Raw genomic sequence first — 18,714 nt, 5'->3', positions numbered from 1 at the left:
GAGGGCTAAAATACTGAGCTAGGCTGGCCCTGCACTGTCCCTGCAGCCTCATCTCTCTGCCCTCCCCACCCGGCCTCACCCTGCACTGTCCCTGCAGCCTCATCTCTCTGCCCTCCCTACCTGGCCTGGCCCTGCACTGTCTTTGCAGCCTCATCTCTCTCTGCCCTCCCCACCTTGCTATCAGTTCCAGGCTCCCTAGTCCAGTGTCTCCAATTTTCCATGTTCCCACTTGCCACTGCACTTTAATATGCTCCCTTTCCTCCAAGTTTCTCTCTCTCTCTCTTATTTATTTCTTTTTTTATTTTTGGTAAATTCTCATAGGATCGTGTTCTTTTATCTTTGTTTGTAATGTGATGTTCATGATTGTGCTTATTTAATTAATGGCAATTTCCCCAACTAGACTGTGAGCTCCATGAGAACAGATAACCATGTATTTTGCTTGTTTGTTCACCACATGAGCATCTAGCATAGATACCCAAAAATATTGAGGAAGGAAAGAATAGAGGAAAAGAGAGAAAGGAAAGATACAGCACTTATAAGGGTGGAAATCTTGAACATTAATGAAAACAAATAATGGAATTAAGATTTTAGTGCTAGAAATAATTATGTGAGACTGTATCTGCTAGACATGTGGCAACTGAGCACTTGAAATGCAGCTAGTATAACGGAAACTGAACTTCATATTTTACTGAATTTTGATTTATTTTAATTTAGAGAGTCACATGCAGCTAGTGGCCACTGTATTAGACCACACAAGTATAAAATAAGGAATCCAATTCAGCTATCTCACAGAGAAGGAAAATGAGACCTGGAAAGGCAAAGTAACTCATGTATATCCATTCAAAGAGCCAGAATTAAGACCCAGGTCTCCTCATATCTAGTCCACACCCTGAACTGCCATGAAGATTAAATTAGAAATCCATACTACAGAAAAGTAAAGACCAAGTGAGGGTCTAGGCAGAGAGGGTCTGGGGAGGTTGGTATAATCCAGGGACACTTAATCCACTTGTCACTTCTGGAGTCCTGTGTCCCACCTCTCAGAAGTTGCATAATGTTGGCCATAAAGCCAAGTGGAACCTGATCATGGGAAAGGCAGACAATAAATGAACTTCAGGTCCTTTAAGCTTTATTTCCCTTCAACCCTCCAAAGTGCAGTCTTACTGGGAGGAGAGAATTCAATGACTGTTCCAGGGATGGCTGACTGGCTTGTCCCCTTAACATCTCTTTCAGGGGTGATCAAATGCAAACCACGAAGTGTTCCCCTGATCTTTCAAATCAGAGGAAACCACACAGCTGTAGAATATTTTCCAGGCAAGTAAGTTTCAGTTACATCATATGCAACTTGAGAGATGTACTATACTTTCATATTGTCACTTTCTTAACCCCTCCACTAGTTCTTTGTAGTTTTAGAAGGTGTTTGAAACATGAAAAGACTGTCACAGCTTCTGTTCACAAGTGAAGGGAGCCAGAGCCAAAAGGAAAACTGAGAGAGCTTCATGGGTTTTTTTTTTCCCCAACAAATAACAGCCTGTGTAATTATATTTGAATATTTAAACCTCAATATTGTCTCACTGGGACTTCAGGCTACTCAAACAATCTTCTCCTGATGAGACTTTCATCTTGAAAAGTACCAACAATCTATTAAAATAACTGCAAAAAGTTGTAGCTGTGTCACTAGCACTCAGTAAAGCTATCCATCTTGTGATGATAATTACTCCTCGGAACAGCTCTGCCAAAGAGAAAAGACAGAATGCAGAACAGGCTCCTGTTTACAAAAGCGTTTGAGAACCTGGTAATACGTTTCAGAATATGGAAATTTTTAATATCTATTTTTTTGTCATTTGGGGTTAAGTACTGAAAAAACAAGTGCCCACCATTGACTATAAGCTTTCAGATTCTCACTAAATTCTCCTTCAAGGAATCAGTTTCCTCTTATTAATTACAAAGCTTCTGTAATATTTCCTTTTAAGATGGTCACTACCACTAGATCGTTTTCAGCTTAAAGAAACCCAGGTATTACCAATACTCTGTGACTTGATGAAGCCAAAACCAGTTTCAAGGAGGATGATCCCCCAAAATATCTTCCAAGTCTCCATTCTAGATGTGGACCTAGGGAAAAGAAGAAACCTTGTAATTAAAAAATGTGCCTTCATGCGCTTAAAATGTGTCCATCACATTGACTAAAAATTATACCTCATGAAGTTGATTTTTTTAAAAGCATAAGGATGTCTTTCCCCACATCAACATAAGCTTTATCAAAATAAAGAGGGAAATGTTCCCACATTGTTTCAATTGTGCAAGGAAAATGGTCTTGCTGATCCAACTCAGGAAGAATTTTGTAAACACCCAGAGTATACACCTCAGCCTTCACTATTTAAAGTTGTTCAGATGTGGCTATAAAAGGAGAAAGCATACAGGACATGGCATAGAACTTCCATTTCACACACTGCATTCATTTGGTGGGTCGTAAACATTTCTGAATGATTTCATTTGTATATTTATGCAGGAGTGGAATGACCTGGTAAACAGTTGTGGCATGCTAAAATATTCAGGTATCTCAGGAGCACATCTGCCTGCTCAAATAAGCCTGGTCTGAAAATAACTCATACATTCTCAAAAAAAAAAAAAAAAAAAAGCAGAACATCAGACCTCCCTCCCCAAAGCTTAAATCCATTTCCAAAGGGGTCCATGGAAATTGTCTATTCTCAATTCCATTTCTACTTTTTTTACTCTAAGAAAGTCCATCTGTTTGAAAATAAGAACATAATAATTCCATTGAATGAGAGGTTCCAAGTGGAACAGGAAATACCTCATCTTTATAATCTTGGTCAGCCAACCTCACGGCTGTCTTCTGCAGAATGTATGTGGTTAAAAAGCAAGGACTTTTGGAGATAGACTGCCTGTGTTTGACTCTTTGATCCATTACTTAATAGTGGATCTCAGCCAAATTGCTTCACTTTTCTGTGCCTTGGTTTCCCCATTGGTAAAATAGGGGCAATAATAGCACCTACCTTATAGTGTTATCAGGATTGAGTTCATTATTGTAAAACACTTTACCCATTCCTGACACACAGAAAGCACTCTTTAGGTGTTTGTTAAATAAAGTAAACCTTCTTGGAGCCCCAATATTTTGTAAAAGTTCAAAAGAATTCCTCCATGTCTTTGCTATTGTGAATAGTTAAGGCACATTCTTAAACAAACCAAAGAGTTTAAGCAAGAATCTCTAGCATGTCTAAATCACTTCCTAGTCTTGGGTTCTTTAAATAGAACATTGTTTGGCAGTGATCATCACAACACCCAGGAATAGCAGACACCCAAAAGCTGTGTTTCTCTTTCCAGAAAGTGTTAAGCGCAACCACCCCAACTCCCTAAAAACACATCACTACTGTTCATGCTCAACTTACTCCTTAAGAGGGATTCAAAAATCTGAGATTACCACATTTATTTTATTCACTTTATTATTTACACTAAGAGAAAATACTGGGAGAAGTCTTGACTTTAAAGGAAGACCACAGGCCTTGATTCTGGTTTGGGCTTGGCTATTTTCTCTGCAGACCTGAGCACGCTGTTTCTCCTTTCAGGTTTTATGTGATGAATCTAGAGGGCTTAGCACTGATTTGAGTCAACTACTATACTGAGCACTATATTACAAACATGTCCCTGGGAATTGGTCCAGTGTTTTTCCAGAAAATAGATGTGCTATAATTAGATTTCTCTGTTCCTCAGTTTCTACATAACCTCCCACTAGTGCCTCCTCCCGGAGGTGTATAAGTAATTAAAGGAAAGATACTTTAAGACTTTAGATATCCGATCCTTCAATAAACTTTTACCCAAGGGTAAAAAGAAAAAAAAAATGCATGAAATCTTAAAGAATAGATTGCCCTAGAGAATTAAGAACTGTATGAGGGTAAAGAGCTTGAGAGTCTGAAGGTGTGAAAAATGATCCAAAATAAATTAATGGATCATCGTCATGATCATCATCATCATTGCAACAAAATATTACACTTCCAATTTTGAAACACTTGGATTAATAAAGTTACTGGAAAAATAAAACCTTTAAGTAAAGGTTTTATTATATAAAACCTAAATATAGATATTATGTCTACATTTTCATTTTCCATTATGTCCCAATTATTACTATTCATGCAATTAGTCATAAAAGATAAGTATTTTTAGCTAATTGCAAATAAAGCTCTAGAGCTGTTTATGAAACTAGTGGGAAACTCAAAATGATAAACATTTATAAATAGTCGTAAACATTTTACAGCTGTGCATGTCTGTGTTATATCAATGAAGAGTTAAGTGTCTATGTATTAAGGATTTAATATCTACATGATATGTACTATTTCATTAAGATGTTTATATCTTAAGCTGCGGAAGAGATTTTGCATTTGAACACATGGGACTCCTTATGGAGGCAAGAAATAAAGTCATTAAATTAAATGGAATTAGATAGGGATAGCATAGAATACTGATTCTTTCTGGAAATAACTTTAATAGTTTTGCAATAGAAAGGATTTCTCTCAAAAATATACTGCTCAAGTAGTTAACTAAAACAGTCTATTTTTTAAGGTTCATTTATTCAGTTTAAAAATTACTTCACAACTGCCATAGTAACAATTGACTCAGGAAGAATCATCAGAGATTGCTAAAACCATTGGGTAAAAGTTTATTACATAACAGAATATGAATATATTTTCAAAGTATCTTCTGAAAAACTACCTAGAAATTACAAAGGGCAAAAAGTACCATTACAATGGAGAAACCTGATGGACATGACTTAACCAAGTGATCAATTACATCAATAATAACAGGATAAACCAACATCATCTACCTCCTGATGTTATGCATGAGAAAACTTAACACCACTTATATAGTATTTCTCCTTAAAATCCATGACCTAAATCTGATAATGAGAAAACAATCACATAAACCAAAACTTGAAGACAGTCTAAAAAAAAACCAGCCTGTGCATCTCAAAAATATTAATGTCATGAAAGACAAAGCAAAGGAATTGATTCAGATTATAGGAGTCCAAAGAGACATGACATATAAAGGCAATTCATAATCCTGATTTGGGGGAAAAATGCTATAAAGGCCATTGAATGAGACAGTAGACAAAATGTTAATATAGGCAGAATATTATATAATAATATTGTATCAAGGTCATGGTGAAACCCAGTTTCTACAAAAAAAAACAAAAAATATTAGCTGGGCATGATGGTGCATGCCTGTAGTCCCAGGCACGAGGTGAGAGAACAGCTTGAGCCCAGGAGGCTGAGGTTGCAGTAGTCGCACCACTGCACTCCAGCCTGAGCAACAGAGTGAGGCCCTATCTCAAAAAAATACATATATATACTGTATCAATGTTAAATTTAATAAATTTGATTACCGTGTTGTAGTCATGTAAGAGAATGTCCTTCTTATTTAAAAATACACAGTGATGCGTTGTGGAGCAAAGGGCCATACTATCAGCAACTTACTCTCAAATGCTCAGCAAAATTATAATGATTCATAGAGAGAGGAATAAAGCATTGCAATACGTTTGCAACTTTTTACTGAATGTTTATTGTTTGCCAGACAAAACTTCAGGCACTAGAAACAACAGACTAAAAGAAACCATTATTTTCCTCAGAGAACTAGTGGAAAGAGAGATGGATAAATTGCAATATTGTGGGATAAGCAAATAATATAGAAAGCTATACAAAGTGCTGAGGAATATGGTGGGTGAGCACCTGTGTTCACCTGGGTGAAGAGTTTACAGAGCAGATGATGCCAGAGTGAAGACTTGAAGGATGAGTAGAAATTTGCAAGTGAGAATGTGAAGAAAGGGAGTTCCAGGAAGAAGAACAGTAGGTACATGCAAGGACACTGGAGAGGTACTAGACACTCCAAATACAGCCCCCCCACAGATTCAGGAGCTCAGGTTTAGGAGTGCTGGGGATGTGGTTAGGCCTTCATTAGAGCTCATGACCTACGCTGTCCAAGCTCTTAAGGCTTGATAAGTCTCATGGAGATCTTTGGTTTTCTGAAATGACTGAACTTAAAAGATGGGACAGAAGAGGGGACCTGAGCAGAATTCCTCAGTCTTCACAAATAAACCTTCTTAACTTCATTTAATTAAATTAGCAATGCTTTATATATCAGTCTCCTTCAAGGTTTTTGTTCTTCCTCTGTGGAATGCTCAACTATAAAATATGAAGATTCCATCTCTAACATCCTATGCCAGTGACTCTTAAACTTCAGTATTGCATCAGAGTAACCCAGAGGACCTGTTAAAACCCAATTTGTTGGACCCTACCTCCAGAGTTTCTGATTTAGTGAGTGTAGTGTCAACCCTTAGAATCTGCCTGCTGAGCTGGTCTGAGGAACCATATTTCGAAAACCATTCTTTAGACCAGGCATGGTGGCTCATGACTATTAATCCTAGCACTTTGGGAGACCAAGGCAGGAGGAGTGCCTGAGCCCAGCTGGAAACCATCCTGGGCAAAATAAGACTCTGTCTCTACAAAAAATAATAATAATAAATAAAAAATAGCCTGGTGTGGTAGTGTGTGCCTGTTGTCCCAGCTTCTCAGGAGGCAAAGGTGGGAGAACTGATTGAGTCCAGAAGTCGAGGCTGCAATTAGCCATGATCATGCCACTGCACTCCAGCCTGGATGACAGAGAGGGAAGGGAAGAGGAAGGGAGAGAAAAAGAAAGAGAGAGAGAGAGAAAGGAAGGAAGGAAGGAAGGAAGGAAGGAAGGAAGGAAGGAAGGAAGGAAAAGAAAGAAGAGAAAAGGATATTTGACAATCAAATGTAAACAGAATGGTAGTCAAATTATATGAATCTTGGTAAACTAAACAGAGGAAATCCACTTTTAACTTAGAATTGCCCCCATAGCCTCTGTGACTACTCTGAGAAGGAGAGTCATTTTTTATCTGAGTTTTATATCTCTACTATGCCTGTTTAGTCATTAAATCTTTAATGTTTTCTTCTTCCTTTGGCCTTACCGTTGTAAACTAATCTCCAATTTTAAAGTCTCCCAAGGTTTTGTATCAGTGAAATAACTCAAAACATGCATGAGTCCCCATAATGTAAGTCGAGTTCCCCTTTCCATACAGATGGTAAATGCTGGATGCATTTCCAAGTATTTCATGTCTTCCTGATCAATAAGTGTTCAAAGAGTTGCAAACCCCCTTTATCATAGTTTTCATTTTAGGTATTACTCTTTCTCTTCTATCTAACATATATTCTTTCTTGTTGGGGGAGGTGTGGTTTCTCTGTATCTTTATCCTTATCTCAATTTCTCTCTATCTCTTTGCTATTAATGATGTCTCTTTCAGACTCTCTTTCTCATCTGTCTGTTTATACTTCTGTATGGCTTTGTCTCTTTCAGCATATGAATGAAAGATAATAAATGCATTTGCAAAAATAAATAGAAATAAACTAAAAAACACCCACCCATAAAACTATTTCTGGGAAAAGGAAATTCCTCTTACCTGTCAAAATCTTTCAGGCTGGTCCTTTCAAGTCCTCTTTCTTGTCTTCATTCCTTACACCCACCCATAAAACTATTCCTGGGAAAAGGAAATTCCTCTTACCTGTCAAAATCTTTCAGGCTGGCCCTTTCAATTTCTCTTTCTTGTCTTCATTCCTTAAGAAGCTCTTTTCCCTAGAGCACAGGAAGGCTGAAGGGCACAATGACACTTCAGCTTTTCCAGTGTTTAATACTCTCCCGGGACCATGGAGGAGAGCAAGGGGAGGAGTAAGGGCTGTGTTTATGGCAACTGACACATTGCTCGCACTCATACATGCTTTATTGCCATTAAAAAAAAATGGTCATTCACTCTGTAAACACTGGTCTTGAAAATGAATGCAAAAACATAAGAGACAACATTACCCAAAAGAGTAATAATAAAGTAATATAAATGAAATTACCTTTATTCTATTTTAATTAAAATTCCCAATAATTCATCATACTTATTCCTATTTCAATGTTTTAGTTTTCATCTAAAGTCTCTAGACTATAACTTCCCTGAAAGCAGGAACTGGGTGTCATTCATCTTTGTGTCATTCATATTCCCTAGGTATCCCATAGTAAACAGTCTTGCACATATTGAGTCTCAATACACCATATATAATGGATGAATGGATTGATGGATGAATGCATTGATGGATGGAAGAATGAATGAAGAAATAACTTAATGAATTAAACAATGACAAACGTTCCCTGCATTGATAAGCTTTACCTAGGCAGAGAACCTCAAATGTCTGCATAAATATTGGGTACTCTAACCTAGCTCAAGTCAATCAGATTAGAGTTGAGAGTATATATTTATATGCATGAGTTAGGGTAAGAGTTAAGCTGCTATAACAAGAAACCTAACAATAATATGGCTTAAAGGACAAAGAAGACTGTTTCTTTCTCACATGATTTAGTCAAAAGTGGGTATTCCAGGTCAGCAGAAGGCTTTCTCTCCATATTCATTCAGAGACCCAGGGTAATGCAGACATGCCATATTCAACACATGGCATCTGAGGTTCCTGCAAGTCTCACCAGAGTAGCCAGTGGGAACGGTGAAACAGCTAAACCCAGAGACTTCCTCCTAAACAAGGAAGGCAGAAGTGGCTCACATCACTCCCACTACCATTCCATTAGTCAGAGCTTGGTCACCTAACCATGCCCAGCTGCAAGGAGGGCTTGTGATATGGTTTCCAGCTGGGCAGCCTATGTTCAGTTCAACTCTATTACCACAGAAGAAGGGGAGAGAGGATGGATTAGGAGTGAGGGGGTCAGCTACCATCACCATCACATTTTGTATACATGTTTATCACCACTATCTCAAAATCTAAGGACGGATACTTGGAATGCAGTGGTGTTTAGTTTCTGGTATAAGCATTCGAGGAAATGAGGTCAAATGAAGTTTCCTGAAATAAACTGTCGCTGAAAGATAGTCGGTCATAAACAGAGTTTAAATTTATGCTTCTCTGGGTATTTCCAGGATTGTTAAATTTATACAGAAAACCTAGAGAGTCTTCTACTCAGAGAATAACTTTCCAAATGATAGACTAGTTCATTCTTCATCAATGTACCCTTAATTTACCTATAATGTAAAGATAACAGGGGCAAAATTTTGTTCTGCTTGGAAATAGGGTTGCTTAGCATATAGCCAAGAAGCAGTGTGTTCTCCAAATGTTCTGATTTCCTCAAAGAAATGTTATCATACATAAAATTATTCAGCAAAAACAGTTAAGCTCAGATATTTAATGCCATGCACTCATTCTTCTGCCCCTTTCTTCTCTTCTCTGACTCTTTCACCCAATAACATTCCCTTCCTCAAGTCTCCCTTTTATTCTTCCAGGGCCATCTGGAGTATCTTGGATACCAAGATGACCTTGGGTTCAAGGTCCTGAACTCTAAGACTGATCCTGGTTAATTGGTAAGGTCCTTATTTCTTCTATTACGTCGGGACTTTCACCACTTTTGTCTACTCTGTCTCCTCTCTTTGTCCCTCAAGACATCTTTCTACTCTTCCTGGTGTACTGTTCTCTCACAGGGGAGAAGCTAGCTGGTCCAGTTTAGGTATCCCCCAAAGCCGATCCTGAGACAAGAACTTGCGTGTAGGTGATTTATTTGGAAAGTGATCCAAGGAAGCAAGAGAGGAATAGGTAAAGTAAGACCTGAAGAAAGAAAAGCCAAAAAAGTGTGCTTTCATGAGTGTATTACCTCTGTAAACAACTGGGATTCAATACCATTGGGAACTTCGGAGAAACTCTGTAGAAGGACCCTCAGAACCGTCCCCATGAGAGACAGTTGACATCCCTCAGTGGTTGAGGGTTGCCTTTGGGGCCGAGGAAGGGGGTAAACCCCAGCACATTCCAGCCGCCCAGGCAGGAGGCTAAGCAGGCTCCCTTCTCCATGGGAAAACCCCTCAGGCTGAGACGCTGAAGCCTGGACACTCGCCGTGGGAGGCAGAGCGCATGCTCAGGAGCTGCCCTCAGGAGGTGAGCTCAGAGACACACTGTAGGGACCTGGACCAACAGAACCCGCCGCACTTGCCAACTTCCTCAAAACGATGTCTCCACACCCCAAGACCTCACTCAGCCCCTGACTATTTTCACCAGGAGTGGGACCAAATTCCTCAGATTGGAGTCCACAACTCCATCCTCTTTGTTCTTGCAAACATTTAAATCAAAACCCACTACTGCCCTCATCAGGGTTTACTGGGTTTGTTTCCCTCTTTGAGGTTTCCCTTACTAGATTATGAGCTGCTCAAAGGTAGAAAAGATACCTTCTTTATAATCATGGGCACATAGTAGGATCTCAACAAGTATTCGCAGGGTGAATCCGTGAGCAAATAACTTCAATCATATGTTTAAACTCAAAAATGACCTTCTTGCCCGGGCATGGTGGCTCATGCCTGTAATCGCAGCACTTTGGGAGGCCAAGGCGGGTGAATTAATTGAGGTCAGGAGTTCAAGGCCAGCTTGGCCAACATGGTGAATCCCCGTCTCTACTAAAAATACAAAAATTAGCTGGGTGTGGTGGCACGCATCTGTAATCCCAGCTTCTCGGGAGGCTGAGAAAGGAGAATCACTTGAACCCGGCAGGTGGAGGTTGCAGTGAGCCATGATTTTACCACTGCACTCCAGCCTGGGCTACAGAGCAGGACTCTATCTCAAAAAAAAAAAAAAACACCTTCTCCAGCTTTCCCTTGTAACTGACATTGACATCACATTTCCACCTTAAATTACTTCTTGATGTTAGACTACAAAAGCTCACTGTTATTTCAAGAGAGACCCTGATCAAGAGCATATCTGACAGTTGTAGAGGGAAAAGAATTTCCTTTGTGAAGCTGCGAAAAAAAAAAAAAAACTGCTTCTGTTAATTAACAAAAAGACATGAGAAAACTTGTTTTCTAAAATCATAGACCGTCAGAAACTTTACTGTTTGAAATCACATTTAATGAGAATGAAACACCTCACTCTTGCCTGGAGGAGCTAAATCATTTTAACACAGAAAAACAGCCTGAATTTCCAGATGCAGAGCTACAGATAGAGGTTTTGCACACAACACTCCACATTTGTCTTAACTTTGTAGTTTCTGATGAAACAGGACAGTTTCATCTCAGCCCAGGCTAGATGTCAAGCCTTTTATACGCTGCTCTGCTTTGCTTGGAGCTGGCACACACTGCTTTGCTTAAATTTACCTAAACCCCACCCCTCCCACAAATACAATAACAAGCCTGTGTCTTCCTTTGTCAAGTGAGATGCCTGCTGGTTTCTCTGACATGTGGTCTCCCTTGATTGCAAGTTAACCTAACATTGTTGAATGGCAGATATGCCCTTGGTAGTCTTCGTCAGATGGACTTTGTCACATCTAGTCAATTTGTTCATAACACAGATAAATCTATTGAAGTTGCTAGTCATTGCCATGAAAAGCACTTAGAGATAGACCCTGAGAAAGCTGGGCAGGTAAACTTCAAGCAGGAGCTAAGCCAGAATTTTTTAAGACCGAGAGGCTTTAAGAGTATGGTAGACTTTTGAAAAGAGCAAATGTATGTGGTGGACCTGAACCTAGAGTATAGGAAAGACAGCAACAGTGAAACAGTCATTTATTCTTTGTATGCTTTAAATGGTAACTACTCAGCTTATGGGAAAATTCCATCCTCAGTTCCAGTGGGAGTTGCCAACCTCAGATATCAGTTCACATACCACAGTTGACCCAGGAATCAAGAATCACAGTTGACCCAATACTGGCCAATCAGAGTTCTTCCTTAGGTTTTTTTCCTAACATCTCTAGTTATGAAGCTTTACAGATGTGTGCAGAAGTTTCCTGTTCAGCTTCATGGGGCAGCCAGCCTGACCCCAAAACACTGAGGAAGGCAGAGATGAAATCCTGAGAACATTCAAGTAACTGTATCCTGCCCTTTCCACATGTTGGTAGATTTTTAAATTTTGTTTTGTGTTGTTTTGTTTTTGGTTTTGTTGGAGTGTTGTCATTGTTGTTTATGAGAATCAATACGTTACCTTATTTGCTTAAACTAGCTCAATTTGAATTTTGGTCACTTGTAATCCAGGATCATCACTATGCATAGACACAATTTAAAACTTTCTACAGGGTTCCATATTGAATGGAACTCTTACTTGAGTTTTATTCCATCTCTGCAGATGCAAACCTACACTTCTTTTTGTCAGACAATGAGCACCATATAATTCAGCCGCATTTTCTATTTTCTTTTGCTACCAGGAATCCTAGAGCCAACTACAACACCCAGTTGCTTCAAATGTCTGTATATTCACAGAACTTATTCCTAGGAGGGATCTTATAAATTATCTAGTCAAACCCCTTATTTTTAAGAGAAAACTGATGTCCAAAATGGTGACATGATTTGCCCAAGGGAAACATAAGCAATTAACAGTCATTTTCTTGGGTAACTGACCAAGAAAATCACTACTCACTTTGCTCTTTTTATATTCTCTCAGCTCTTTTATCTGAAAACTGCCTCAAATAAAAGGGTTTCCATTTTCATCTTCAATGATGGGAGGGCAGAGGGTAGAAAATGAAGGACTGACCTCAGGAAAGAGGGGCAGAGATAATGAGATTTAACCAAGAAACTAACACTATCCAGACCCTACCAAAGCCTGGAAGTTTATACAAGAAATAAAGTTCACAGTGACTTCCAAAAGGGAAGAGATTATTGAGGACTCAGGGAGTTTTAAGGCTAGAAAGAGAAGACTTGGTGCTAAACTCAAGAATTCCTAAGACTTGGTTACTGTTCTAGTGATCTAAAACAAAGTTCTGTGTTTCATTTGTGCCTAATAGAATGAATCCAGCAATGCTAATCACAAATTTGTAACATCATGTATTCAATAAGAACTGTGTAAAAACCGGGCTGTGGCAAAATTTAAGATGTAAACCACCTCTCACAAATACTCCATGGGTGAAAAATGGCAAAAGGAGAAATGATGCAATAAACGTAGTCTGTGATTCAGAGCACCTCTTTGAGAGATAAGATACTAGCAGCCATAAAGAAGAAGGATAATTGTCAACTCCATGAGCCAATATGAGACCCCACCCAGGACATGCTTATTAGTGAACAAAATTCTGTTTGTGATATCAGCCTGGTCTCTCTCTCAAACTCCTCTTGATCCGGAAGCTGAAAGAGATACATAGGACCATACAGTCTTATTCCACAACCTCACCCCCTGAAATCACAGAGACATAAAGTCTTTCCTCATTTTAGATCAGAGGGGAAGGCATCAAGGACGTTGAAACCATTCTTCTCCATCCCTACACCCCAAAACCGGATCCCTGGAAAAATGAAGAGCCCCAGTTATCACCAACAAATACTAGCTAAGTATTCGCAGTGTAAGAGGCACTTCACTGGCCTCTGGGAATTCAAGATCCAAAAGCTATGTTCAGTGGAGAGACAAGGTTTCCATGCCCATGACAAAGAGCAGAACAAGAAAGGATTGAGAAACAAAACATAAATGACAATAATAAAAGATAGCTAACTTTATACAGTCAAAGCCTGGGCTTTTAAATGGTCATTCATATGATATCATTATTTTCAAAACCATACCCAGAACGTTCAGTAATTCTGTTACACAACTTCATCAGAAAACAGGTCCAAACCCAGTGTGGGAAAAGATAATTTCCTGTGTGTCTTCAAACCCATTGTGGGGAAAAGATAATTTGCTGTATGTCATTATCTGCTAAATTTAGTAGTTAATGTTTACTTAGATAGAACTTGTGCAAGGATGAATACTCCTCTCTCCAAAAAATGCTCAATTTTTATACAATGATTAGTTAATTACAACAAAATCAAGAGGTCGTTGTCAGGAGATTAATGATCTCAAGGTCAGCCATAAAGTCAACCGCCAATGACAAACATAGTTTACAACTTAAAATAATAAATGCTTCTCTCTATAATAAATATTCTAACAATGTAATTCCTTATAACAAACTATCTCAAGGTTATTAGTCAATGATCTTTCAGAGGTTTATATTAAGTAAACTTTTGACTACTACAAGAAGTTGCCTTTTAATAAAACTGACTTAACCCAAAAATCAACTTTATTAGACAAGATCCAGGTTAAAAATAATTTTAACCCATTTTTTTCCCACTAGTGTGTAAATACTTTCCAATCTTCCTAATCTATGTAAAGCAGTGTATTGCCTTCTCAAAAGCACTGGCATTGACAAAGTGCCACCTTTTCAAATTTACTGCTATGGGAATCAACTTTCATTTTAATCAAGGTTAATTCAAAGAATTTATGACTCATTATTTAATTCCTACATAAGAGGAACAGAGCATCAGTGAAATTTTCCCATTTCATGGATACGATGTGGTGGGTAAATTCTTTAAAACACTTCTCCAGAAACAATATGGTATGTGGGCTTTAGCTTTCATCTGTGTCCTAGGAGAAGTGGATTGCCTTAATCTGAAAAGTCAAGCAGCATTTAATCAAAAGGCCACACAGTAGATATGGCTACAACCAGTGCTACAGCTATCTTTATCTCCAACATTTTTTTAATTAGCCTAATGGCCATTGGAAATTGATTTTCTTTAGTGAAATCTATGACGTTCTAGATATGTGGATTTGCTAGATATATTAGAGAAACTCTCTATTATTGCACAAACAGGATATAAGTACTTGGCCAGCCCAGTGTACTTTAGAAATATTGCCTAAGACTTTGATTCTCCAAGGTTCTGTGTCCATACCCTGATTTGGAAGGATTCTTGGTCCCTTCGCTCTACCCAGATGGTGATCCAAATCTTATCCCTAGAACATTGTCTCATTGCCTTCTATCAAGTCTTTATTTCATGCAGGCAGGGAACTATCGGATCTCCTATAAGACAAAGAACTAACACTTTCTGGATCTTGCTGAACAGGTGATCTATAAACTAACTCTAATTCTAATCCTACTCTGCCTGTTTGCGACTGCTTAAATGTAAGTATCTGGTTAAATTCAGTCTGAGACTTGCTTTATTGTAACACAATAGCAAAATTGTGAGCTAACAGACCTGTAGCTCCCTCTTCTAACTATTGGACACTACAGATACTAACCAAAAACTAAAATAAAATAAAAATAAAGAGCCTAATAATTGTGAGCAACCACATCAATTTAAGTCAAGCTGCAATACTGAATTATGTATCTTTATTTTATTGAGTGTTTCTCCCTGCTTATAAAATCCTGTTATAGCAGGAATTTAAACAGCTTATAATAAGACAGCACAATAATAGCCCAAATAATAAACCCAAAACAAAAAGAGAGACCAAGCAACAAGAAAGGAGGAAAAAATAAAAAACTGTTGGCTAAGCAAAGAAATAGCAATTAAGCATAGAACTTAGTTTTGAATGAAAATAAAGAGTCTAATAATTGTGAACAACTACATCAACTTAGGTCAGATTGCAATATCAAGTCATCAGTCTTTATTTTCTTGATTGTTTTTCCCCACTTAGTTATAAGAGGAATTTAAATTGCTTACAGTAAGAAGGTACAATAATACCTCAAATAATGAACTCAAAACAAAAAGGGAGAGACCAAATAACAAAAAAGCAAGAAAGGGGGAAAATAACAACCAAGACAGAAACACAAGTTAGGTAGTTGGTCCAGAATGATGCCTAAAGCAACCCCGGTCCACCCAGGTATGGCCATTTCCAGACAGAACGAGACTGAACAGTCTGAACTGCTCACCTCAGCCTTTCTAGAGTAACACTTCTCAGTCTGTTGCTAGTCAATTTGACGCTTGTCCCCCTGACTGGTTTCCTGTTTATTGCCTCAGTGATAAGGTTGCATGTGTGTCCCCTCCAAATCTCATATTGAAATGTGATCCCCAATGTTGCAAGTGGGACCTAGTGAGAGGTGTTTGGGTCATGGGGGCAGATTCTTCATGAGGGGCTTGGTGCCCTCCTCAGAGTAATGGATGAGTTTTCGCTCTGAGTTCATTCAAGAGCTGGTTGTTTAAGAGTATGCATAGGGGCCAGGCACAGTGATTCGTGCCTGTAATCCTAGCACTTGGGGAGGCCAAGGCAGGTGGATCACTCAAGCCTAAGAGTCTGAGACCAGCCTGGCCAACATGGCAAAACCCTGTCTCTACAAAAAATACAAAAATTAGCCAGGCATGGTGGCTGATGCCTGTCATCCCAGCTACTTGGGAGGCTGAGGCAGGAGGATTACTGGATCCTGGGAGGCAGAGGTTGCAGTGAGCCAAGATCGGGCCACTATACTCCAGCCTGGATAACAGTCTCAAATCAAAAAAAAAAAAAAAAGGAAGAAGAAGCAGAAAAAGAAGAAGAGTGTGGCAACTCTCCCTAGCTCTTTCTTGCTACCTCTCTCGCCACTCACTATGTGGGCTCTCCCTTTGCCCTCCACAGTGAGTGTAGACTTTCTGAAACCCTTACCAGAAGCTGGGCAGATGTTGGTGCCATGCATGTACAGCTGCAGAACTGTGAGCAAAAGTAAACCTCCTTTCTTTATAAATTATCCAGCTTCAGGTAGTTCTTTATAGCAATGGGAAAAATTCACTAAGCTTACTCCTCAGACCTAAAAACACTTGGTATGCATTCTGAAACATAATGTCCAGGTTATTCACACAAATAGATAAGCACATGGGAAAGTTTTACTCCACTCATTAATGAAGGAACTAGCAGAAAGACAAAGCCAGTTCCATGAGGATGAAAGAAACCTGGTTTATATGGTCAGTGGAAAAAGCATGCTGAAATAAGAGTTACAAGTCAGATACAATACTAATTAATTTCCTACAAGGCAACAAAATGAGAATCTTTGGGATTATCTTCTCTGCTGGACAAAAAAAAAAAAGTCCCTTTTCAATTTAATGCAACTTAATCTTTAACTTTTCAGAGCTGTAAAACAAATGGGCGCGAATTAATTCTGAGTACTCAGTCAAAGAAAATTACATTCCGTAAGAGTCAGAATACCCTGAGGCAGGCTTATTAGAAAGTGCTCTAGCATGGTATTAAAATGTCAGGTAATGATCTTTTTGCTTCGTTCCCAAGTTTTAGAGAATTTTCCTAAACCGTTTCTATTTTTTAACTTCAGTCACATGACCCACTTTGCCTCCGACACCACCACCATGGGTAAAACCCCAGAAACATCTTCCCACAAACACGCATTGCAACTGGGACATATCCATGAGGTTTTCTCTGGCCATCCTGATGAACTCTCTCTTTGATGGCCTAGCTTTCTTTGATGAATAGTAGGATACCAGTTCATGGATGAAGGAGAAATGTTTGGATTCTGCAGACCAAAGGATAGCAAACCTTAGTATGCATAAAATCCTCTGGGGAATTTTGATTCCTTAAACTTGGAGTGGGATTCTGTCTGCAGAGTACCTTCAAAACTCAGCTGTTCCAGCTGGTGCCAACCTGTGAACTTTCCACCTTGTGCCAGAATCTGCTATTGCCCAAACCACTTACCAGTTTTCTTTCAGTAATCTTTCTGAAGGAGCCAGGACAATGGGGCCTGCTGTTTAGTTCATTTCTTTATTATTTTCAGCCTTTAAAATACATTTTCCGGCCGGGCGCGGTGGCTCACGCCTGTAATCCCAGCACTTTGGGAGGCCAAGGTGGGCGGATCACAAGATCAGGAGATTGAGACCATCCTGGCTAACATGGTGAAACCCCGTCTCTACTAAAAATGCAAAAAATTAGCCAGGCGTGGTGGTGGGTTCCTGTAGTCCCAGTTACTCGGGAGGCTGAGGCAGGAGAATGGCGTGAACCCGGGAGGCAGAGTTTGCAGTGAGCCGAGATCACGCCACTGCACTCCGGCCTGGGCGACAGGGCGCGACTCCGTCTCAAAAAAAAAAAAAAAAAAAAAAAATATACACACACACACACACACACACACACACGCACACATTTATTTATTTATTTTTGTTTTCCATCTCTTGCAATGAATTTGTTTCCCTTTTACTTTTTGCTTCATTTTGTTTAAATTTTCAGGTATTTAGCTCCCCTTTTATATTATTTTTAAATTTTTTATTACCTGTTTCAGGGTGTTCCTCCAGAAGCAAAGAGCAAAATTTTACTGTTGTGATGTACTGATTCTAACTAATTGTAATTTTTCATTTCATGCATTTAATAATTGTCTCTTCATTTTAAGACTTTTAGTAAAAATGTCATTTTTAAAGAAAAAAAATCACCCCCAAGTGATTCTAGGTCTTGTCTTTTTTACTTTCTAGTCCATAAATTCCCCAACTTCTGCTTCCTTTCACTACTGATTCACTTCACATGTTGGTTCATGAGAATTGGCAATAGGATAATGGATTTATAAACACATATATGACATGAGTATGTTCTTCCCCAACCCCACCCTGCTAGGAGGGCTCACCACTAAGATGCCTTTACCTCCCTTCCAGTCAACTCCAGGAACTAAGTAGGAATCCTTCGTTTTGGCACAGCAGAGGAGGATGCAATTGGGGGTTCACAGGAAGAGGCGACAAAGCCTGATACCTGGGGCTGGGAAGGGAGATGGAAATGTCCTGAGACTCTACCCCTGCAGTGGGGTTTGGGGTCTACATATGGCACACAGTCAAGGCCCTACATGCCCACTGAGTCCCCAGTGGACTGGGGGGCCTGGGGAGGGTGAGTCTGTCGCACAATGCAGCTGCAGAGAGGGCATGCTTCTCTGGAGGGCTGGGAGCCAGCGGCGAGAAACAGCTCTGAGTGTGGCCACCATTATGGAACCAGGAAGCCACAG

At 39.3% G+C, this 18,714-nt stretch overlaps 1 protein-coding gene across 3 annotated transcripts in view; it reads right to left on the bottom strand.

The window, feature by feature from the left end:
* The window catches only part of LOC693357 (collagen alpha-4(VI) chain-like), a 106,371-nt gene extending 98,563 nt beyond the window's left edge, over window positions 1–7,808 (bottom strand). For 2 of the 3 annotated variants that reach the window (XR_013413556.1, XM_028843683.2), the window contains exons 1-2: window positions 7,586–7,808; window positions 2,021–2,109 (exon numbers count right to left, since the gene is read on the bottom strand). Coding sequence is in view for 2 of the 3 variants with exons in the window: in XM_028843683.2 (XP_028699516.2) it covers window positions 2,021–2,096 (76 nt within the window). In the remaining variant the exon portion in view is untranslated. Of the gene's footprint in view, window positions 1–2,020; window positions 2,110–7,483; window positions 7,546–7,585 lie in introns of those variants that run through there. The other variant, XM_028843684.2, reaches the window with a different exon arrangement.
* Between the last annotated feature and the right edge of the window lie 10,906 nt (window positions 7,809–18,714).

The sequence above is a fragment of the Macaca mulatta genome, chromosome 2 (assembly GCF_049350105.2).
Source record: "Macaca mulatta isolate MMU2019108-1 chromosome 2, T2T-MMU8v2.0, whole genome shotgun sequence".
NCBI lineage: Eukaryota > Metazoa > Chordata > Mammalia > Primates > Cercopithecidae > Macaca > Macaca mulatta.
The sequence above is the reverse complement of the archived record's forward strand: the minus strand, read 5'-3'. Positions and strand labels throughout refer to the sequence as shown.